This window comes from Panthera uncia, chromosome E3 (assembly GCF_023721935.1).
Source record: "Panthera uncia isolate 11264 chromosome E3, Puncia_PCG_1.0, whole genome shotgun sequence".
NCBI classification, from domain to species: domain Eukaryota; kingdom Metazoa; phylum Chordata; class Mammalia; order Carnivora; family Felidae; genus Panthera; species Panthera uncia.
In genome coordinates, this window is record NC_064815.1 from 12,010,593 (window position 1) to 12,034,350 (window position 23,758).

At 46.1% G+C, this 23,758-nt stretch overlaps 1 protein-coding gene across 1 annotated transcript in view; it reads left to right on the forward strand.

The window, feature by feature from the left end:
- Positions 1-23,758, forward strand: part of OTOA (otoancorin) — a 66,349-nt gene that overhangs the window by 13,341 nt on the left and 29,250 nt on the right. The window contains exons 9-17 of the mRNA XM_049638416.1: positions 2,969-3,069; positions 4,933-5,072; positions 7,082-7,205; positions 9,769-9,984; positions 12,700-12,867; positions 14,162-14,302; positions 18,209-18,267; positions 18,723-18,840; positions 21,955-22,028. Of these exons, the coding sequence (XP_049494373.1) occupies positions 2,969-3,069; positions 4,933-5,072; positions 7,082-7,205; positions 9,769-9,984; positions 12,700-12,867; positions 14,162-14,302; positions 18,209-18,267; positions 18,723-18,840; positions 21,955-22,028 (1,141 nt within the window). The remainder of the gene's footprint in view (positions 1-2,968; positions 3,070-4,932; positions 5,073-7,081; positions 7,206-9,768; positions 9,985-12,699; positions 12,868-14,161; positions 14,303-18,208; positions 18,268-18,722; positions 18,841-21,954; positions 22,029-23,758) is intronic.

The following is a 23,758-nucleotide window of genomic DNA, read 5'->3' on the forward strand; positions in this document are numbered from 1 at the left end:
CCCGCGTCGGGCTCTGTGCTGACAGCTCGGAGCCCGGAGCCTGCTTCCGATTCTGTGTCTCCCTCTCTCTCTGAACCTCCTCCGTTCATGCTCTCTCTCTCTGTCTCAAAAATCAATAAAGGTTAAAAAAATGTTTTTTTAATTTATTTTGAGAGAGAGAGAGAGAGAGATGAGTTGCATAGGGACAGAGAGAGAGGAGAGAGCAAGAATCCCAGTGCAGAGCCCAACGTGGGGCTCCATCCCATGAACTGTGAGATCATGACCTAAGCTGAAACTAAGAGTTGGAGGCTTAACCAACTGAGCCACGCAGGTGCCCAATTTAACGGAAGTAATGTAAACAAAATAAACTTTTTAAACACTTACCAAATTGTATTATGTGTCAGCCACTGGAGATACAAGAGGAAAATAAGACAAAGTCTCTGCTCTCATAGAGCTCTTGTTTTATTGGGGGAGAATAGGTGGAGAAAAGTTTTAAACCAGCAAATTAAAAAGAGAGAGAGAAAGAGAGGAGAGAGAGAGAGAGAGAGAGAGAGAGAGAGAGAGAGAACTCAGGTACCAGTAGCTGCTATGAAGAAAATAAAATGGATAAATGCTATAGAGAGGCTGAGTGTTTTCGACCAGAACAGGGCTTGGCAAACGTTTTCTTTAAAGGGTCAGAGTAAATATTTTAGGGTTTGTGGGCCTGTAGTCTGGCTGAATTATTCAACTCTGATGTTCTGGTGCTAAAGCAAACATTGACAACAGATGAGCAGGAGTGGCTGTGTCCCAGCAAAGCCTTATTTATGGACACTGAAATTGGAATTTCAAAATTGTCACGTGTCACAAAATATTCTTCTTCTTTTGATTTTACTTCCAACTGTTTTAAAGTGTAGAAACCAAGCTTGCAGCCTTTATAAGAGCAAGTGATGGGCCAGATTTGACCTGTGGGCTGTAGTTTGCCAGCCTCTGAACTAAGAAATCAGAGTTGACATCTGAATTGAGACCAAAATGAGACATGGAATCAGTCAGGTGAGGCACTGGAGGAAGGGCATGGCAGGCAGGGGAACCAGCAAATACAGAGGCCCTGAGCCAGGAATGAGCTTTGCGATTTGGAGAAACATAAAGGAAGCCTGTGGGGTTGGAGTGTGCTGAGGGCCAATCAATCCTTTTCCTGGAATTAAGCTCTGAGATTTGTATATAAGGAGCATTCAACAACAGAATAATCAATGTCTTCAGTGCGTAGCAGAATTCCCTCTGCCTGATGCATAATTACGGCCTCTAAATCTCACACTGTGTAACCCTAAGACAGCCACTCAACTCTAGACTTCCAGAATCCTTATTGCCAAACTTTAATTAGAGACAGACTTTCTTCTAAAATTCCTCGACGTTATGTTTCATTATTGTACTAAAGTGAATTAAAACAAATTCTGTTTAGACTTTAAGCTTTTTATTTTTCATGAAGTTCCTTGAGGTACCTGGAAATACTTTGAGTGTTAAAAATACTCAAAGTATTTGAGGGGGCACCTGGGTGGCTCAGTCGGTTAAGTGTCTGACTCTTGGTTTTGGCTCAGGTCATGGTCTCATGGTGCATGAGTTCGGGCCCTACATCAGGCTCTGTGCTGACAGTGCAGAGCCTGCTTGGGATTCTCTCTCTCTACCCGTCCCCTGCTAGCTCTCTCTCTCTCTCAAAATAAATAAATAAACTTAAAAAAAAAAAAAAGTCTGCCTCTAAAAAAAGAAAATCCAATCTTGGAGATCCTTGGACTTCAGAAATACAGTTTATGCTTTATAATTAATTTAAAATTAACAACTCACCTTGGTTCTTGATGAATTTAGTGGTTCCCCCCTCTCCCAAACTCTCTAGTCTTCTGGGACCACCCTTCTAATAACCAATTCAGATGTCCAGAGTCTTTATCTCATCTAGGGAATCCTAGGGTGTTTACCTGTGCTCACCCCAACAGCTCTGATTCCTGGGTTGGGGAGACACCCTGTTGTTCTTGTGACCCAGCCCAAGCAGCGGCCGACTTCACCATCTCATCTGGGCATGTGAGTCATTGCCCATGACTTTTCGCAACAGCTCTTGGTAATGGATTCACTGTGCCTTGAAAATGCTCCCCTGCTTCTTCCATTTCTCCGAAGTGCCACCAACACAATATTGTTGTGTGTAAAAGTCTTTTACTGGAGGATTAGAGGTAATGGGGGCCGATTCTAGCTTAGTGAAACTTGAAGTCCAGATAGATCCTGAACATGATTGTTCTTGAAGTCCCACTGACATCCCACTGATGAGCAATTTCAAATGGCTGAACAGAGTGACAGAGGGAGTCTTCCGGGATTTCAGAGGGAGAAATTACTGATGACTGAGGAGACAAGACAAGGCGTTAAGAAAGAGGAAATGTTTGAGGTCATTTTTGAAGGTAGGATTTCAGAGCGGAAGAGTTAGGGCAGAGGCATTCTGGCTGATAAGAAGGGTGCACGTGGGAGAAGATTTGGAGAATGTTTGGGGTGCATATAAGGAAGGAGAAGTAGTTGGTTTGGCTCAAGTACAGGAACCTGGTGCTAATCAGTATGGCTGAATAATGATTGTTACCGGTAGTAAGAAAAGAGAGTCAAATATATTTCAAGTTGTGAGACTATTTAGTAACTAAGTGAACTGAAAGAAAAGCTTATTTTGTGACCTTAACTATTAAAAAATAACCTGCATTTTTAATAAGTTCCCAGGTGATGCTGGTGCTGTTGGTCTGGGGACCACACTGCTGACTTACAAACAAAGCCTCAGATGGCTGGCATCTGTGATTTGCCTGTGTGTAGCATAGCATCTCATAGGTAGGAGGCGCTCCATGAATGGTTATTGAATGAATTAATGAACACAGGAAGGAGGTCCTGACATCAAAGATACTTTTGACTATCACATACCAGTGCAAAAGCTTTTATTTGTTTATTTATTTACTGATTTATTTATCATATTTCTCCATTTATTTATTTTTTACAGATGACTCTGTTTCATGGGTCAGTGCAGAAAACTTATGGATTTTGGGCAGATATATGGTTCACCTATCATTTGAAGAAATTACGAAAATTAGTCCTGTAGAAGTAAGTTGGAAAAGTACATTTACATGTCCCCATCACCAAGCCATCTGGGGAAAGGTGTATTCTAAACCTGTCATGTTTAGCCAGCTAGTCCAGGTGCCCTGGAAGATTGGGTGCCCACCTCAGCCAATATATCTTGAGCCTCTAAAGAAAACTCTCATGTGGTTGGTCGTCAGATTGTGTTTAGTGTAGAAGGGCCAAGAAAAGAATTGCAGACAACCAAGATAGCTCTGATATGAACAAACATGGTATAAAGAAAATGTTGGCTGTGAACCAAAAGTCATTTTAGGGTATTTAAAGGCCAAGGATGATAGCGACAGAGTTTCCAGTTCTTGGAAGCATGAACTTGAATCAAATGAAACATAGATTACTAGCAACTTGTATTTATAGCTAATTCTACTGATTGCTACTTCAGCATGAGCAATGATTGGATTTTAAGTATAGACTTTACAGTTGAGAAATATGTAAGTTCTAAGGTTACTTAACTCACTGGTCAGCCTGTCTCTGTCTTCCTGATGTTAACCCAATGACACTAAAACCCCTGGGCATCATGATTCTGGAAAGCAGTCTCCAAAACACGCTGCCAACAGGGAGGCATTCATAAAGACTTTGGGGCTTGCCTCCAGTTTTTATCTTGTGTGCCTTGACTTTCTTCTGGCCAGTGAGAGAAGTGTTTGTATCAGATGGCTGGCTTGTTCAAGGGCCAATTGACCCAACGATGTCTGGTTATTATGAAACTGGAGGCAGAGCCAGGTTTTTCTTTTCAAAAATTTTTGAAAAAATTTTTAACTGCAGTATGGTTGACATATGTAGGTTCCTCTTTTTACCTAGGAGGCTGAGAATATTTCACATAAATTTATATTTATTTATTTACTTATTTATTTATTATTTTTGAGGGAGAGACACAGAGTGTGAGCAGGGAGGGGCAGAGAGAGAGGGAGACACAGAATCTGAAGCAGGCTCCAGTCTTGGAGCTGTCAGCACGGAGCCCGACGTGGGGCTCAAACCCACGAACTGTGAGATCATGACTGGAGCTGAAATCGGACGCTCAACCAACTGAGCCACCCAGGTGCCCCTAACTTTCAATTTATAATCCTCAGTTATAAAATGGATCAAACCTCACTTTTACTCTCCCAATATTGAGTGAATTTCCAGAAGTTAGATAGAGATTAAATTTTTATGGAAGCTGGGGCCCTGGGGAGGAATTTCTAAGATCAAGAGGCCATTTGCAACTTTTCTTCATCATCTAAAAGTGTAGAGAAGAGAGGCAAAGCCACAGAGGACCAGCACGAAGGGGGAATTTATCTGGAGAAAGAGTAGACTCCTCAAGGGAGAGACAACTTTATAAGCACAGAGTAGCAGTGCATAGAAAGATAAGACTTCAGCTTGACACCCTTGGACACATAGGCAGAAAATGAACAAGAACAGAAAGAATCTGAATGGTATACGTAATAAAGTTGAATCTATTTATCTATATCTTTCTATATATTTGTATCTTACCATGGGAACACACACTCTTTTTCATCACCTGAGGCCCATTTGTAAACTCATCTACTTAAAAAAAACCTGATTCCCCAAAGTGAAACATTTGTGGACCACATTCTCTGACCTCCATATAACAAATCTACAAATAAGGGTGCAAATATTAGCTTTCAAAGAGTTCAACTGCTCCGATATTAAAATATAATACTTTCCTAAATAGCATTTGGGTTGAAGAGGAAACCAAAGCAGTTGTTACAGACTGTTGAGAAATCAATGACCACAGGAACTGGGCATCTCGGAATCTCTGAGATGGGGTGCAGTGCGGACCGCAAGGGTGGGGCTGTTTGGGGTCACGTCAACCCCCTTCCTGTCCTTGTCTACCAGATTGGGCTGTTTATCAGCTATGACAATGCCACCAAGCAGCTGGACACAGTTTATGACATCACCCCTGACCTGGCCCAGGCGTTTCTGGAGAGGATCAGCTCCTCCAGCTTTGACATGAGGAATACCTCCACCATCCACAGGCAAGGGGTGGGGGCTCTGGGTCCTCGCAGCTCTTTCCCAAGATGTGATCTAGGCACCAGCTTCCTCTGAGCAGCAGAAGACCCTGGGAGGGAAGGGGGATGGCTGGTCTATCTCTTTATATAGCCCCATGTCTTTGTGTATGTGACGGGAGGCGTTTCCCCAAAGAAACACCCTTTGAAAGGGTTGGGAGGTGGGGTGAGGTAGAACAAATGCTTTCTGAGCATCTCCTGTGCCAGGCGTTTAATGCAACCTTATCAAGTGCTAAGATTCCAGCTGTGGGCATAGAAATAGAATATTTTAAATACTCAGTACTTGGTCTATTCCAAGGTAAACGTGTGGTTTCCATTAGGGTGGGTAAAGTATTAGAAATAGCTTTTGGCTCCCCATATTTGTGAACCTCTTGTTATCCAGCTTCTCGGGTGGGGAGTCCACAGATGATGTCGGCTCTAGAATTTAGTGATTGTAACATGATCCTCCAGGAATGCTTTCCAGCAGAAGCAGGCCTGGAGCTATGTACTTGGCGACCCCAGAAAGGGTTTGAATATTAGCCGGAGGGAGCATGCAGTGGGGAGTGCTGTTCAACCATCTCTCCATCTCTCAGGGACACATGTCACAGTGCTTCCCCTGACATCACTGTATTATGTTAAATTTTATCAGAGTCGCTTATAGGGAATGTTCTTATATGAAACTATTACACCTTCTTCCCCCATCCTTACTAATTTTTACCCATCAGCTTGGGTCCCGTTTTTAGGGGTACACAAAAATAGCTTACTGGTTAAGAACATGGGACCTGGAGCCAGACTTCCTGGGTTTAATTCTGGCTCTGCCACTTACGAGTTGCGTGATTTGGGCTGTGTTACTTTACCTCTCTGTGCCTCCACTTCCCCATCTGTAAAATGGGAGATAATAACCTGCCTCCCTTTTCAAGGTCCTTGTAAGGCTTATGCACACCTGACACATAGTAAGTGCTCAGGATAGTAGTTCTTCAGCCTTCCCTTCCCTTGAGTATTCTTTTCTCATCCAACACATTTTCAAATCCTTCCTGACCTGGTTGCTCTTCTGTGGTCATGTCTGAGCATGACGCTGTCTTTCTAAGAGGGTGGATCCAGGTTGAGCATAGTCAACCAGGTGGTCCAGCCATGCTGAATTGAATAGATTTCATACTAACTCTAAGAGCATCCATTAATGAATCAGTGCCTGGTGTCTACCGGGAAGGATGCTAATCAATTGGTATGGCTCTTCCCATTGAACTCTCACAGTACTCCTGATGCCTACATTCATCATATTTATTGTGCTGTGCTGTGATGAACAAAGCCAACCTCCCTTTTATTAAAGGCTCAGAGAGACAGGTCCACCCTGTACAGTAGTGCACTGTGTGCACTGTTCAACTGTGCAGCAGCCTTGCAGAGAAGTTAAGTAATTTGTTGGCTCAAACATCCCATACAGCTGCGCTTCAAACTCTTGTTGGCCTAAATCTATGCTCTTAACCACAAAATACAGTACCCCCAGCTAGACCAGGGTTCACATCCCACTTCTGCCCTTACATTGTTTTGCTTCCTTTTTCTTTCCTTTCTGGCGGTATAGGTCATAAACCATCTTGGAAATACATCTGCCTCAGAGAATCCCTCAGGGTGGACAAACCCTTTATCTCCATGTGGAAAATGGGGAGTTTTCTGTGGCTAACTCAGGACCACACGTTCCTTGTGCCCCTTACTGCCTCGGGAAGAGAGAGCATAGGTGGATGGGTCTCGATTTAAGTCCTGGGGCCATGTCCAGTCTTGGGCCAGTCACTTGACCATGCTGAGTCTGTCTGCCCTTCTGTGAAATGGGGCTCAGAGCATCTGCCTTGTAGGGTTGCTGTGATGGGGTAATCTGGGTACAGGGTTCAGCACAGTCCCTGGCATGTGATAGCTGCTCTGACCATGACTCTTGGCTCTGTGTGGGAGGGGGCTGTGGTTGTGACCCCCAGCTCTGAGCCCCCTGCCAGCACCCTTATCTTCCCACACAGGCTGGGGCTGCTGGTCTGTTTCTACCATGACCTGGATTTGCTGGACGCCGCGGTGGCTCAAGTCCTCCTTCACCAGATGATCAAGTGCAGCCATCTGAGGGGCTTCCAGGCTGGGGTTCAGAAGGTGCGGATGGGGCACAGGGCCCTGGGGAAATGGCCGGAGAATTGGGGAGCACAGTCCTGCCTGGCCTTTGAGAGAAAATATGTGGGGTTAATTGGGATCTGGGTCCACCCACAGCAGATGGCATCCCATCCCAAATCCTGGGATGAGCTTCAACAGTATCGGGGAAAACCCGGAATAGATCAGAATTCAGAGTGGCCACCTCGAGCTTAACTGTGCATAAGGATCGCCTGGGGATCCTAAATGTGGCTTGTGATTCAGTGGGTCTGAGTGGAGCCCTAAGTGGAGGGAGACTGCACATCTAACAAGCTTCCAGGCGATGCTGAAGCAGCTGGTCCGGTTATCGTGCTTGGAACAGCAAGGAGATAAAAGCAAGGTTCTCAAACCTGGCTCTGCATTAGCACTCGGCCAGCTCCGTTCCAGGAGATTCTCCAGCTACTGGTCAGAGGTGTGGCCTGGGAATGGTATGTTTTAAAAGTTCCTCACATGATTCTAGTGCAGCCTTGGTTGAGATGCCCGGATTAGGTGTATTTGTTGAGTTCCTAGACCAAAGCTCTGCACAAACTGACAGGCTGTTTCTCATGTACTCTCTCCCTCCATCTCTCCTTTCTTTCCTTAAAGTCTCAATTCTGCCCTGCTTCTCTCACTTTTTTGGCCCAAGATGACGTGAGAACAACAATAAAGAAAAGGTTGATAGAACCATCAATAATTTCACAGCAGGTTTTCACATGTAACTATAAAATCCCCGATCCCATTTGACATTTGACAATAGTCATCATTATCTTGATCAGAGCATATTTTTTAAAATTAATTAATTAATTAGTTTTTTTAATCTTTATTTTTGAGAGAGAGACACACACACACAGAGTGCGAGTGGGGGAGGGGCAGAGACAGAGGGAAACACAGAATCCGAAATAGGCTCCAGGCTCTGAGCTGTCAGCACAAAGCCCCATGCGGGGCTGGAACTCATGAACCGCGAGATCATGACCTGAGCTGAAGTCAGACACTTAACTGACTGAGCCACCCAGGTGCCCCTTTAATTTATTTTTTTAATGTTTATTTATTTTTGAGAGAGAGAGAGAGAAGAGAGAATGAGCGGGGAGGAGCAGAGAGAGAGGGAGATACAGAATCTGAAGCAGGCTCCAGGCTCTGAGCTGTCAGCACAGAGCCCGACGTGGGGCTCGAACTCACGAGCCGTGAGATCATGACCTGAGCTGAACTCAGACGCTTAACCGACTGAAACACCCAGGTGCCTCACATATTTTTATTTTGAAGGAAAAGAATCCCTCCCAAGCAAGCTCAAAGCAAACATAAAAGAAATGTATTTTAAGGCCACAGGTTGCATGTGTAGCCATGGCTGCAAAACAAGAAAGTCCGAGCAGATGAGGATAGCAGTGTTCCTTCTGGGATCACCTAGCTCAGTACTTCTGAAACCAGAGCGTGCATCAGAGTCACCTGGAGGACTTGTTAAAATAAGGTTGCTGGGCTTCTTGCCCAGAGTCTCTGGTTCAGGAGGGCGGGAGTAGGGCCTAAGAATCTGCATTTCTAACAAGCATCCAGGGACACTGCTCGTCAAGGACCACAGGGCTTTGAGAATCACTGCCCTACCACATGCCTCCATCTTAACAGACTGGGAAGCTGAGTCCTGAGGAAGGACAGCTGCGGAATTTGGGGAACCCGGGGGCTGTGACAGCTGTTTCTTTCACTTCGCTCTGCTGCCCCCAAGTGGCCATTTCAGTATTGCCTGGTGCACTTGTCTGTGATGAATATATTCCTACAACTTCAGGTGTTAAAACAGGAACGGTTCTTTTTTTTTGGTACAGAGCTCATGTTACAACAGATAATTTTATCACCTTTACTGGAAGCAGTTACTGTATCACTAAACAGGTATATTATAATAAAATAATTGTTAAGGATATGCCAGAAATGTGAAAACATGTATAAAAACAGTTTTCAGTAAAAAGCATAGAACGTTGCACTTCTATTCATATTACAACTGTGTGAAAACTACATGCTGTAGTTTACTTATAATGCATATATTTATAAAGGCGTCAGAAATCTTAGACACATACATGCCTCATTACTTTAATTAATCAGTTATTTTTATGAGGTAGGATTTTTAGGAGACTTTTACTTTCTTGTTACTGTTGAGAATTATTTTTACGTGGATTACATATTATGAAAAACACCGTGGATATTTCGTGAAAGAAAAACAGACGTGTATGGATGCAGGGTTCAAGGTCACAGAAAGAAAATAGATGCTATGAGAGTGTGGTGGAATTATGGATAAAGTGAACAAAATTTCCTTCTGCCATGTGTTAAGTTTGATTTAATAGCAAATTAATATTTAAATGAAGCACAAAGTGAATTTGCGGCATGTTAAGGTCAAGGCTAGAGGAGGTGGTGTTCTCAGTGGGCGACTCATTGTCTGGCCAGGGCTTGACGACAGGGTGGAGGGGGTGGGAAGGCAGGGTGGTGGTGGTGTTGTGACAACCCCAGGGTGTAGGCAGAGGGAGCCACTGCCCTGCTTGTTATCGAGCCTCATTTCAGCCTGCTTCCCTTCTAGCTCAAAGCCAACCTCCTGGACATTGCCACGGAGAACCAGACCCTCAATGAGACTCTGGGCTCTTTGTCGGATGCGGTTGTGGCCTTGACCCACAGTCAGCTGGAATCCCTCTCCCCTGAGGCTGTGCATGGCGCCATCTCAACTCTCAACCAGGTCTCAGGCTGGGCCAAGAGCCAGGTCATCATCTTGTCTGCCAAATACTTGGCCCATGAGAAGGTCAGTTGGAGCTTTGAACTCTTTTTTTAATGCTCTGAGACCCAAGGGCCAGTGATACACAGGAAGGGTGGCCAATCAGTAAGAAAATAGTACCGAAGGGGACTTGCTCTGCCATTTACTAGCTGTGGGACACTGGACGATTGGCTTAAATTCTCTTTGCCTCAGTTTCCCTGTTTGTAAGATGGGGATAACAGTAGCACTTCTGCAGCAGGATGGCTGTAAGGATTCTGAGTCAGTACACAGGAAGGGGTTGGAACATGTGACCTTGAGTATGAGCTCAGGGAGTAGTAGTAGCTACTGTTGTGCTGTTTGCAAAGCGTGGGATCCATCCCAGGATTTCCTTGCTTGTTGTTGAGGCTGCGAACACATCCCTCATCTTGAGATGAGAGATAATGCTATTTTATTCATCTTGGGCTGCAGGGAGGGAATTGTCCTCAGAGGAGATTTTGCTTGGGGGGGGGACAGGATCCTTTAGTCACGCTCTAGATGCTTCTGGGGTGGGAAATGAGTCTTTTTCCTGGGGAAGCCGTCTCTCTGCCCTGCGCTTGGTAGAAGGGGCTCCAGAGACCTGAGCCCCTAAACATTTTGGTGTCCTGCTTTTTCTGTCTCATAGCCATGTCCCAGGATGCAACTAGTTCATGAGGATTGGATCGGGACCAGTTCCAAAATGACAACAATTATAAATATTCATTAAATACTTACTGTGTGCCAGGTTCGGGTCTAAGTGAGTTAGTTGTTCAGTGTTTCCAACAACTCTGTGAAGTCAGGAGTGTGTTATAACCTTCATTTTCCATATCATTCATGAGAGGCACAGAATGTATAAGGGAATTGCCAAGGTCACATAAAGGGACACAGGATGTCTGGCTTCAGAGTCCATTTGCTTAACTCCCATGCTAACTACCTCCAGCATGGCACCATGACCGTTGTCCACCCATTGTTACTTTCTGACTCAAGGCCAAGGATAGCCCATTCTTCTTGTGCCCTCTAGCCTCATGGCATCTTTAGTTTGACATCTTTGCAGCCCTTCTCTGTTTTGACTAGGGCCACCTGAGTCTATCTGGACAGTTCTCTGTGAATGTGATTTTAGGGAGCTGAGGGAGACTGTCTTGTTCCTCCCAACCCTGGACAAAGTGGCTTGTCTTTTTCCTAGTGTCCCTCTCTTCCTACAGAGAGGTCAGGCCACTTACGAAGAAGCCAAGAGCTCGAAAGGTCTTGCTTTCCTTGAGGACAGTAGAGACTATCCATTCTACAGAGCATAACAGGGAAACCATTCAACTGGCTTTTTTGTAGACCTAAGGAATGAGTGTCCCTGTTTGTATGGAAAACCATCTGGCATCTTTACTCTAAAGGAGGGAGAAAAAACAAGCATAGTTTCTGATGGGGCAGACAGCTACAATCCTATTTGTCATAAAATATCAGACCCAGATCCTGAAACATTTCTTTTTTTTTAAATTTTTTAAATGTTTATTTATTTTTTGAGAGAGAGTAGGGGGAGGGGCAGAGAGAGAGGGAGACACAGAATCCAAAGCAGGCTCCAGGCTCTGAGCTGTCAGCACAGAGCCCAACGCGGGGCTCGAACCCACGGACCGTAAGATCATGACCTGAGCTGAAGTCAGACACTTAACCTACTGAGCCACCAGGCGCCCCCCCCAAAACATTTCTTTATTTCAACTCAGAGCTTCTGCATGGAGATAGACGAACATGGGGCTTTGCTATGTCAGGTGACGTAATGAGAAAAATGGGTACAAGTGAGTGGGTCTGGGTAAACTGATAGCCCCACGACCCAAGCTCAAGGGGCACCTGCTGGTCAGTTCTTGCCAATTGTTGCCAACATGGACCCAGTATTGCTTGGCATTCAGATTTTTTAAAAAATCGGACTCAAACCTGGATTTTAATGAAAATTTACCCAATTAAAAAAATTGTTTTAAGTTTATTTATTTATTTTGAGAGAGAGAAAGAGAGAGAGGAGAGAGAGGGGTGGGAAGGGGCAGAGAGAGAGAGAGAAAGAAACCTAAGTGGCTCCACACTGTCAGTGGAGAGCCCAACTTGGGGCTCCAACTCATGAACCGAGGGATATGATCTGAGCTGAAATCAAGAGCTGAATGCTTAACCAACTGAGCCACCCAGGTGCCTCCAAATTTCCTCAGTTTAAAAAAAAAATTTTTAATGTTTATTTGTTTTTGAGAGAGAGAGAGAGTGAGACAGAGTGTGAGCAGGGGAGGGGCTGAGAGAGAGAGGGGGACACAGAATCTGAAGCAGGCTCCAGACTCCGAGCTGTCAGAGCCTGATGCAGGGCTTGAACTCACGAACCACGAGATCATGACCTGAGCCCCAAGTCGGGTGCTTAACCGACTGAGCCACCCAGGTGCCCCAGTTTCCTCAGTTTTTAAGTGTTGTCAGCCAGTTCAAATTAAACACACACACAAAAGCCTATTGCCCAGCTGTGGTGCACAGATCATCACTTTCTGATATTTGTACTGTGGCCTCGGACAGCAGGGTACTTCCCCCGGCAGAGCACTTGCCTTCTGTGTTGTGTTTTGATACCACCTCTCTTTTCTGATAGAAGGAAGGAAGGAAGGTCTGGGAGGGCAGCATGTGTCTGTTCACCATGGTGCCCCGGTACCCATCCCAGATACCCAACATGCAGAGGGGCAAGTGTTGGCCAGGTGAGAAACCAGAACAGAACCTCACACTCCTCGCGGCCCGTCTTGCCAGGTGCTGTCTTTCTACAATGTCAGCCAGATGGGCGTGCTGCTGGCTGGGGTTGGCACCCAGGCCTTCTACAGCATGGATCGCAGGGACCTCTTGCAGGTCCTGAGAAGCACGATCTCCCTGCATGTGTCCGACTTGTCACCTGCCCAGCAGCAAGGCGTCCTCAGCAAGGTGAGAGAAAGACATCTCGTCCTCAGCCGTGTGGCTCACAGAGTATGTGGTTTTGGGGTGTTGTGAGTGGGCTATGACTTTTTATTTTTATTTTTATTTTTTTTATTTTTTATTTTTTTTTTAATTTTTTTTTTTCAACGTTTTTTATTTATTTTTGGGACAGAGAGAGACAGAGCATGAACGGGGGAGGGGCAGAGAGAGAGGGAGACACAGAATCGGAAACAGGCTCCAGGCTCTGAGCCATCAGCCCAGAGCCTGACGCGGGGCTCGAACTCATGGACCGCAAGATCGTGACCTGGCTGAAGTTGGACGCTTAACCGACTGCGCCACCCAGGCGCCCCGAGTGGGCTATGACTTTGGGCTGTCGACTCAGGGCTGGGGTTAGCTCAGCCTTTGGCGAGGGAGCATTCTGAACCTAGATGATGCCGTCTCCTGGTGCCCACCTTTCCTCCTTTCCAGAAGGAGCTCTTTGGGTCACACTATATTTCTTCCCAGACCCTGGTGCTTTCCTTCACCAGTTGACTCCGGAAGACTTTAGTTACATTAGGGTTCTTGATATAATAATTTTTGAAAGTTTTTCAAGTCTAAAAATGAATCCTGAAGGTCCCAGAGTGCTTCTGAAAGCTCCTTCCATAATCCGAAGTCACACCTATATTCTCACTTGGCAGTGGGTCTTTGGGTATCCTGTTCTTTTTTTTAATTTTTTTTTTTTTAACGTTTATTTTATTTTTGACACAGAGAGAGACAGAGCATGAACGGGGGAGGGTCAGAGAGAGGGAGACACAGAACTGAAACAGGCTCCAGGCTCTGAGCTGTCAGCACAGAGCCCGACGCGGGGCTTGAACTCACAGACCTCGAGATCATGGACCTGAGCCGAAGTTGGCCGCTTAACCGACTGAGCCACCCAGGCGCCCCTGGGTATCCTGTTCTATCAGACCTGCTATGTCCAGTTACAAAATCTGTTAGGAGACCAAACTTAAGGAGTTTGGCTTAAAATATCAACACCTTGCCGAGAGCAATAGCACGTTTGGTTAAAATTGTATGCGTTCCTGAATAAGACAGACTTGTGCTTGAATCTTTGAATCTTACTTATCAACTTTCAACCAATTATTTATGAAGCCTCAGTTTTCTTACCTGCAAAATGGGGTAAGGGAAATCCCCCACCTCACAGGGTTGCTGAGCAGATAATGCTGAATCTTATGGCCTGTGAATCACTGACACAGTCCCTGGGCCTTGTGCAAAGTTCAGTGCACCTTCTACGAGGTGGTCATTCGTTTATTCTCACTCTTGGCAGATGATCGAAGCAGGAGACACTGTCTCAGGCATTGTGGAAATACAGGGGGCTTTCTTTAAAGAAGTATCTCTCTTCAATTTACGGAGGGAACCCGGATTTAACACAACAGTCCTAAAGGAAAAGGAACTTCGGAGGAGTCAGGTATGACCACTAAGGATTCTGACACCAATTTGGATGTGTGTGTATGTGTGTGTGTTGGGGGTTGGAGGCTCCCACACCAACAAGGAATTCTCCAACATAGAGGAGAATCGTGGGTGTTCTACAATTCAACTCCATTCTGACACTGTATACTGGCGATAGCATCAGATCCCACAGGGTAAGGGTTCAGTCCTGCAATACTATACCCCCTGCCCCTCAACTGCAAGTGCCAGTCACCAGGTCTTGGCTGTCCCCTGTGCTTCTGACCTCCCAGTTGTAGATTGAAGGTTCCAATGACCCTGCTGCCCCCACCTTAGTTTGATTAATTTGGTAGAGTGGCTCACAGAATTCAAACATGTTACTTACTAGCTCATCGGCTTATTATAAAAGGATATAACCCAGGAACAGCCAGATTGAAGAGATGCATCGGACAAGGTATATGGGGGAAAGGGTACAGGGCTTCCACGCCCTCTCCGGATGTGCCACCCTCTCAACACCTACACATGTTCACCAACTGAAAGCTCTCTGAACCTGGTGCTTTTGGATTTTTATGGAGGCATTATTATGTAAGCATGGTTGATTAAAACATTGGCCATTGATGATTGGTTCAACATCTAGCCCTTCTCCCCTCCCTGCAGGTTGGGGGTGGGACTGAAAGTTCCAACCCTCCAATCCTGTGTTTGGTTCTTTCTGCAACATCCCTCCTTCCTCAGGTGTTTTCCTGAAGTCGTCATTCACATAACAAAAGACACCTTGATGGCTCTCCTCACTTAGGAAATTCCTAGGGTTTTAAGCTAAATGCAGTAGGGGTGCCTGAGTGGCTCAGTTGGTTAAGCATCCAGCTTTGGCTCAGGTCGTGATTTCATGGTTCATGGGTTTGAGCCCTGCATTGTTGGTCTCTGTGCTGACAGCTCAGCCTGCTTCAGATTCTTTATCTCCCTCTCTCTGCCCCTCCTCTGCTCGCAGTGGGAGCATTTCTCAAAAATAAAAATAAAATTAAAAAAAATTAAAAACCAAAACAAAACTAAATACAGTAGAACCTTGGGTTGTGAGTAACTTGTTCTGTGAGGGTTCTGCAAGATGAGCAAACATTTCTAATAAATTTTAACTTGGTAAAAGAGCAATGTCTTATAATACAAGTAGCACATGACGCTGAACGTCACATGATCACAACTGAGCCAGTGGTTCTTGAAATTCGCTTTGATATACAAGTGCTTTGGATTACAACCATGTTTCTGGAACAAATTATGCTGGCAAACTAAGACTTTACTGTATATATTTTTTATTAGTAATAAGATGCCCAGATCACTCCTGAATTTTTGAGTCTGCCTTGTGGGAAAGTTCTGTTTAAGGTTAATTTGGTAAAAGAAATTTATTTCCGTGTAATTAAACTCAGGAGGCAAAACAGTGTAGTGTTAAGAAATTGGACAAGACCTGAGTGTGTATTTGGGTGTGGCTATCAGTTAATTTTGGGGTGCTTCTTCTCACTCGGCCTCAGTTTTCTCATGTGTGAAATGGGGATGATTTCATGAGAATCAGTGATGCAAGATGTATCTTTATACCACTGGGCACATGGCAGTGCACTCTAACTATTAGCGGTTATCACACGTATTATTAAGGGCTGCTGGTGCTGAGGCTGCTTGGGGAGGACTGTGCTTTGGAGGCTGAAGCCTCTTCGAGCTCTCTGGACTTTCATTCAATCAACTCTGCATTTTATCCACTCATCGAAAGTTGATGCCAGGAGCTGTTCACGTTGCTGGGGATGCAGCCGTGAACAAAGTAGACAAAACGGCCTGCCGTCCCAGAATTTCCATCCTGTGAAGGAGGGAGACAGACGAGATAAAAGATTAGTGGGTAAAACCCAAGCTGTGCTAGATGATGATGCGTGCTAAGGAGAACCTAAATCAAAATGGGAAAGGGTAGACAGTGGGCTCTTTTTGACGGGGGTAGCTGGAGACGACCTCCCTGTGCTCAGAGAGGTTATGGGAGGGGCTGATCTTCAGAACCCCTAGGGACACCGTGAGGACTGCCTTCTACTGTGGGTGACATGAGGAGCTGTTGGGAGGGTTTGAGAAGGGTTGTGCTCTGACTTTCGTTTGCATCGAATCCCACAGCTGCTGCACGGGGACTGAATTGAGAGCAAGAGTGGAAGCAAGGGGACCAGTCAGGAGGCTATTGTGTATTCCAGATAAGACAAGTGGCTTGGACTAGGTGGTGGCAACGCGGGTGGTAACCAGTGGTCGCATTCTGGACGCATTCTCAAAGGGCTGGGGGCGTCTCTCTCCACCTGTGTATGTTCTCTCCATGTCGTGGGCTGAACGGTGCCCCCGCCAAATATACGTCCACCCAAAACGTGTGCATGGGAATGTGGCCTTATTTGGGAAGAAGAGTTTTTGCAGATTTAACTAAGGATCTCAAGATGAGACCAGTCTCAGTTATCTGAGCAGGCCCTAAATCCAGTGACAAGAGCCCTTATGAGAGGCGACAACCCGGATGGTAGAGAGATGCAGACAAAAGGGATCGGATGTGCATACAGAAGGCCATGTGAAGACGAAGGCAGAAACCCGAGTGATGTAGCCATAAGCCGGAACCGCTTGGAGCCACCAGAAGCTAGAAGAGGGGAGGAAGGATTCTCCCCTACAGCCTTTGGCGGGAGCTCCTCTCTGCTGACTCCTTGATTTCTGACTTCTGGCTTCCAGAACTCTGAACGAATGATTTCTATTGTTTTCAGCCACCAAGTTCATGGTAATTTGTTACTGCAGCCCTAGGAACTGCATGCATTCCCATGCAGGGTGGCCGGCCTTCTGTGGGTGGTTTGGGACTCCCAGGGGAGAGATCCATGAGAAGCTGTGTCACCTTGGTGACCTCGCCTTGGGGAAGTCACATAGCATCACTTTTGCTTTGCTCTATCTGTGGAGGCAGTCACCCAGCCCCGCCCCCAGCTTCATGCAGAGAGGACAAAGATTCCACCTTTTGGTGGGATAGTGGTTCTGGAAGGTTCTAGAAGAGCATAATTTGTGGCCACTTTGGAAAACACATCCTGCCACAGATGTCTTCCAGCCATTTTTTCTCAGCAACCGCGTTGATGGAGTGGCCGTTTCCTGTGATGGGGAAGACTGTGGGAGGGTCCCAGAACTTGATTCTGCCTGAGGAGATAACTGGGGCTACACACAGAGCTTCAGGAACTTACCTCCCTAGCTGTTCCTTTCTCCTGGGCCTGGCTGCCCCGTCACAGATGCCTCTACCTAATGCTGGCTCACAATTTATTCTGTTTGGGGAATTACATTCAAAGTTCCAGAGTCTATAAAATAGATGAATGTCATACTTGATCGCATCTGCAAGTTAGGTGTTCTGTAAAATTACGTTCCTTAAAACAAACGGCTCCCCTGCCTGCTAGATATTGTTCTTCTAGAGTGCCCATCTGGGAGGGTTGGAGGGGAGTGAGTGCTGCAAGCAGGAGTTACTTTATTCATGGTACTTTCTAGACTGTCCTGGTCTATTCATCTGTCTCTTCCACTTTTACTTCCTGGGAGCTAGCAGGTGGGCGTGGAAAAGGGGCTACGGAGGGTGCTCACCTGGTCAGTGGCTTCATAAAGTATAGAAAGTAAAGTTCCAGCCTGCCGTCTGATGGCTTTGCCCCTCATTCTGGTCCTAGAGCATAGGGAATCCCCGGGGTGTGGGAGCGTGGGTTCTGCAATTACTCTGACCCCAGTTCACATCCCAGCTCTACCACCTGGCAATTGTGTGGGCCTGGGTAATAACATAGCCTGTTAAGCCTAAGCCTTCCCCATCTGGAAAATGGGATCATTGTGTGTCTTCCTCCAAGGGCCTCATTGTACTAGGCACACACTGCTCAGCAGTGAGTAAGTGACTGCTCCATCCATGCTGGCAACCGTTCTCTTCCCTCAGGCCTTGTTCCTGTTTGAGCTTCTGTCAAAGACAACCAGAAGGCCTGAGGAGCTGCTGAGGTAGGCGGGTGTACCTGGTCTGGGGGCTGACAGGCCCTCTGGAGCCTGATTTCTCAGGAGGGAAAGTTGGCTGTCTGCAGCCTGTGTCCCATCAGACCTGCCTTCTCTAGTCCTTTCCTCTCCCTCCCGAACCCCTTCCTTTTTTTTCCTTGAGAGAGGGAGAAAGTGCACATGTGCAAGCATGCACACGAGCAGGGGAGGGGCAGAGGGAGAGGGAGAGGGAGAGGGAGAGGGAGGGAGAGAGAGAGAGAGAGAGAGAGAGAGAGAGAGAGAGAGAGAGAGAGAGAATCCCAAGCAGGCTCCATACTCAACGCAGAGACTGACTTGGGCTTGATCCCACAATCCTGGGATCATGACCTGAGCCAAAATCAAGAGTCACATGCTTAACTGACTGAGCCACTCAGGCACCCCAGCCCCACGCCCTCTTTTCCCGGGTCCCTTGTTTTGTTTTCCAGCACAGGGCAGCTGGTCAAAGGCGTGACGTGCTCGCACATTGATGCCATGAATTCGGACTCCTTTCTGGCCCATTTCCACTATTTTGAGAACAACCTCTCCCTGCTCTCACCGTATCAGGTACCATTGTAGCACATTCATGCCTCTCGTTCTCTCTCCTTGCCCCAGTCGTGGGCCTTGATGGACTGTGGTGGCTTAAGATATTTGTGCCAAGATATATATTCCCATGCAGGTGATGACGTGGGGCCAAATACTGAGCCAGGTTTTTCTCCAGTTTCTCTTTTAAAAGCTCCAGATAACCCATCTCTACAGCCAGAGCTTCAACAGATGGGTTATTCCATACTCAGATCTGAACCTGAAAATCCAGTGGTAGGGTATACCATTTCTCATATTCCTAATTATGTCCTCCTGAGACTGAAGGTCGTTCCCTCCTTCCCAGCCTTTCCAGGGGTAACCTGGAATAGGAACAATACTCCAAGGAGAGTACTTTCCTTCTTCATTTAATACTTCATTTTCCAAATGGCTAGGGAGGCTCGTTAACTCTTTGGGGAGACCAGAGGCAGACACTGACTTTTTAGTGGATCTAAGCAAGTAAAGATAGGCCATGGGAACAGCATTTGGACTTGGAAATGTAAACCATCGGTGATACAGGGTCCAGAGAGGGTGAGCGGGCAGATGTACAAGGCATCTTCCCAACTCAGGCCCGAGTGTTGCAGATCTGAATGAAAAGTTTCCAGCCAACGAATTCTCTTCCCGAGAGCCAGGAAGTAAGAGTAAAGCTTGGTGTATAATCCTTTGAGGTCATTGGAGGACTATGCAAAAATTTCACAAAGCTCTGCCATTCCATTGGATTGTCCATTGTGTCAGTGGTTCCCAAATGTGAGCATCAGCATTACCTGGAAGGCTGGAGTTGTTTGATGGGTATAAAGTTTCAGTGTTGCTAGATGAATAAGTTCTAGAAATCTGCTGTGCAGCGCTGTGCCTGTAATTAACAATATGATATTGTGCACTTCAGAATTTGTTAAGAGGGTAGCTCTCACATTAAGTGCTCTTACCACAAAAACAGAAACAAAGAGACACAAGGAAACTGGGAGGTGTTGGATGTGTCTGTTACCTTGATTGTCATAATGGCATCATGGTGTTTGCATGTGTCCAAACTCATCACAGTGTACCTGTTAAATACGTGCAGGTCTTTGCATATTAGTATTCCTCAGTAAAGCTGTTAAAAACACACAGAATAAAAAAAGAAAAGCCAACGCAGATTACAGAGCCTCACTGGCAGTTTCCCTTCCCTTACAGTAAGCCTGGGGTGAAGCCTCCTAATTGACATTTCCAGAAGTTCCCTGGTGAGAACTATTGACCCAGGCAGGGAGGAAAGCAAATTATTTCTGGAACCTGGACCCCGGCATGGTTGTGTCCTTTATACTCATCACACCGATCCAATGGATGGAGGTCAGACCCACTTTGAGGAAGACCTACACGTTCAAAGAGGAAGAATTGTCCCGACAAAGCTCCTGACCTAGAATCCTCCCATTCCCAGGACGTTCAAATACCAGTTACTTAGAAAATTTGCCTTTATTGTTTACATTTTTGCTGAAAATACATAATTATCGTAAAAAAAAAAAGACAATATAGAGAGAGCAAATTTTCCCCCCATTTCCCCTGGAGCAGTGATTCTCAGAGCACCGTTTGGCCAAGTCTGGAGACACTTTGGGTTGTTACTCCTGGGGGAGATGCCACCGGCATCCATTGAGTAGAGGCCAGGGATGCTGCTTCCTAACTACAATGCAGCCCCACACACAAGGACTCTCCAACCCAAAATGGCAAAGGATCTAAGCCTGAGAGTCCCTGCTCTTAAAGTAACCACAAGGAAAAGTTTGTTATCAACTTTGAGAGGTTTTTTTTTTTTTTTTGGTGTGTATAAAACATATGTACGTGTAATGAAAAAAAACGAACCACAAATGAGTTCATACTATATACACTGTTCTGTTTCGCTCTGTAACACGGGTGTATGTATATAAAATAGGACCTGGCCATCATTCCGGTGTTCACAGATACAAGTCTACCTTATTGAAACAAAATAGTTGCACAGCATTCGGTTATGTGGATATACCACAGTTTATGTCACCAATCCCAAACCCAGAGACAGTCAAGTTGTATCTCCGTTAAAAGGTAAACTGAGGAGTATTAAAAATTTTAAGAGTTAACTTGAGCAAAAAATCGATTAGAATCAGGCAGCACCAAACAGGAAGTGGTTTGGAGCGCTCTGGAAAGACTTATAGAGAGAAAGGTGCAGACGCAGAGAAAGGAAATTATTTGACTGGCTGTCGCTTAAAGCCCAGTTGGCTCTTTGTGATGGTTGTCGTCAGTGCTTTGATTTCATAACCTCGAGGCATTTACAGACTTAGATTTTGGTGTGCTCACTGAGGGCACCGTGTCATTAGGGCCACATTAGTCTAATGGCCTCCTTCTTTTTATTTTTTTTATTTTTTAATTTTTTTTATTTTTAACGTTTTTTATTTATTTTTGGGACAGAGAGAGACAGAGCATGAACGGGGGAGGGGCAGAGAGAGAGGGAGACACAGAATCGGAAACAGGCTCCAGGCTCCGAGCCATCAGCCCAGAGCCTGACGTGGGGCTCGAACTCACGGACCGCGAGATTGTGACCTGGCTGAAGTTGGACGCTTAACCGACTGCGCCACCCAGGCGCCCCTACCTCCTTCTTTTTCAAAAAAAAATTTTTTTTAATGTTTATTTATTCTTGAGAGAGACAGAGACAGAATGCGAGTGGGTTAGGGGCAGAGAGAGAGGGAGACACAGAAACCAAAATAGGCTCCAGGCTCTGAGCTGTCAGCACAGAGCCCAACGCAGGGCTCGAACTTGCAAGCCACGAGATCTTGACCTGACCGAAGTCGGCCGCTCAACCGACTGAGCCACCCAGGTGCCCCTAATGGCCTCCTTCTTTAATTAATCTAATATCTTACTTCCTTGCAGTTATAAGCAAAACAGGGGAGCATTCTCAGACTTAAATTTTTGTATTCCCTTTGTGATTGCCTCAGTTTTCTCATCCATAAACTGGGCACAGTAGCAGTACCTACATCGTAGGGTGTTTTATTAAATAGAAAGTAAGTGTATACAGAGCACTTAGCACAGTGCCTGGCCCACAGAAAGCACAGTCTGTGTTTGCTCTTATTACTACAGGACTAAGTTCCTAGAACTGCTTTAATCTTTCAGGTTAATTGTTTGGCGTGGAAATACTGGGAGGTCTCCAGATCCTCTCTGCCGCCCTTCCTCTTGGCTGCCCTCCCGTAAGTGAACATTGGCTCCCCTCTCTGGCCCAAGAGTGAGATTGGTGGGAGCCATCCAAGTCATCTACCCCCGGGTTTTTGTGAGGAACCAGAGACAGAGTGGAGAGTGTCTTCCACGGTTAAGCCCTTGCAAATCAGGATTTAAATTCTGAGTCCCACGTAAACGTTTCAGACAGACACTCTTACTTTTTTTCGGTTATTTAAAAACCAAAGCCAAAGCAACCCAAGCCTGAGTGAATGTCCTTGACACAGGTCCCATCTGGGCTGGCCTCTCAGCTGTGCCAGGCTCCAAAGTGATCAGGGCTGATGTAAGTCATGGGGATTTCTCCTGGTATGTGTGGGCATTCAGACGTGGGAGGGCGCAGCCCTGCTTTTCATAGTCTGGACGCTCTTTCCTCTTCTCTTTATTTCCCTCTTCCTTCTCTTGCTGTTAATTGCCCTCATTTCTTCAAAAAATATTTACTGAGTGCTTACTGTGTCCTCAAAGATAATTTATTTTCCCCCGTACAAGAGCTTACAATCTTGGGGAGGGGGAATAGACAAGCATGAAGTCAATTATAATGTCAAGTTGCTCTTTGGTTGAAAGTGATAAAGCCTTAGCTCAAACTGGCTTAGACAGTAAAAGGCAGTTTTGGTTCCAGGTAACTGGAAAGTCCAGGGATAGACGTCAGGCATGGCTGGATCCAGGGTCTCAGTGGTCATCTATCTGTCTTTTAACCCAGCTTTCCTCTGTAGGCTTCTCTGTTAGACGACTTCTTTCTCTGTGGTTGTGTCTGGCCGATTCAAGGTTATATCTTCCTGGTTAAAAGACTTTTTCCCCTCATCCTTCTCAATAAGTTTTGAGTCTGACTGAGATTAGGGGAGATGGGTAACTTTGACTGGCTTAGTTTGGTATTACATCCCCGGAGCCAAGAGTGAAGCGGGATCCACTCCAAACCACAAGGTTTTCGAGTGAAGCGGGTGGTTCTCTAAGAGAGCCAGGTGCTGCCACCATGGGAAGGAGTGAAAGGCACAGGGCACGGAGGGGGACTTGTCTCCTTCCGACTGGAGAGTCGGAGGAGACTAAAGTAAAGCTCGGAGAAGGAGCTGGCGTTTTGGAGTTCGAGATGGACACTCCAGGCAGGGGCACGAGGGATGTTTGGTTCAGTGAACACTCTGGGGAATGCATGGTGTGTGTCTGCAGAGTAGCTGGGAGAGAGAAGGCCAGAGAGGTAAGGGACAGTCCAATCAGGGAGGGCCTCTGTGACACCTTGAGGTATTCCTCCTGTATTCCTGGCACGATCCTCAGGTTTATGTTTCAGAGAGATGGTTACCTCTGTCCATGCAGTGGATGGACAGGGGGCCTGGCTGGAAGGAGGGAGACAGTGAAAGCTTGTTTCTACAGCCTGGCCCTTGGCATGGCTGTTTCTTTCCACTCATCCACATCCCAGCTTAAATACCTCTGTCTTAGAACGGGCCCCCCAGCTGTCCCTACCATCATTCTCCACTGCAGAACCATTTTCATTTATCACTGGCTGAAATGGCCTGTTTTATTCACTGGTTTCTGTTGTCTTTACCCTACTAGGATGAAATCCTGAGAGCGAGCACCTGCCCCTCATGTCGTGTTCATGCCCAGTACAGTGCCTGGCAGGCAGCAGAGATTTGCTGAATGAATGAAGAGATAAATAAAACCCCAGTACTGTGAATGGAGAGGGGAGAACAGATTTGAGTAATACTAAGTTGGTAGCAAT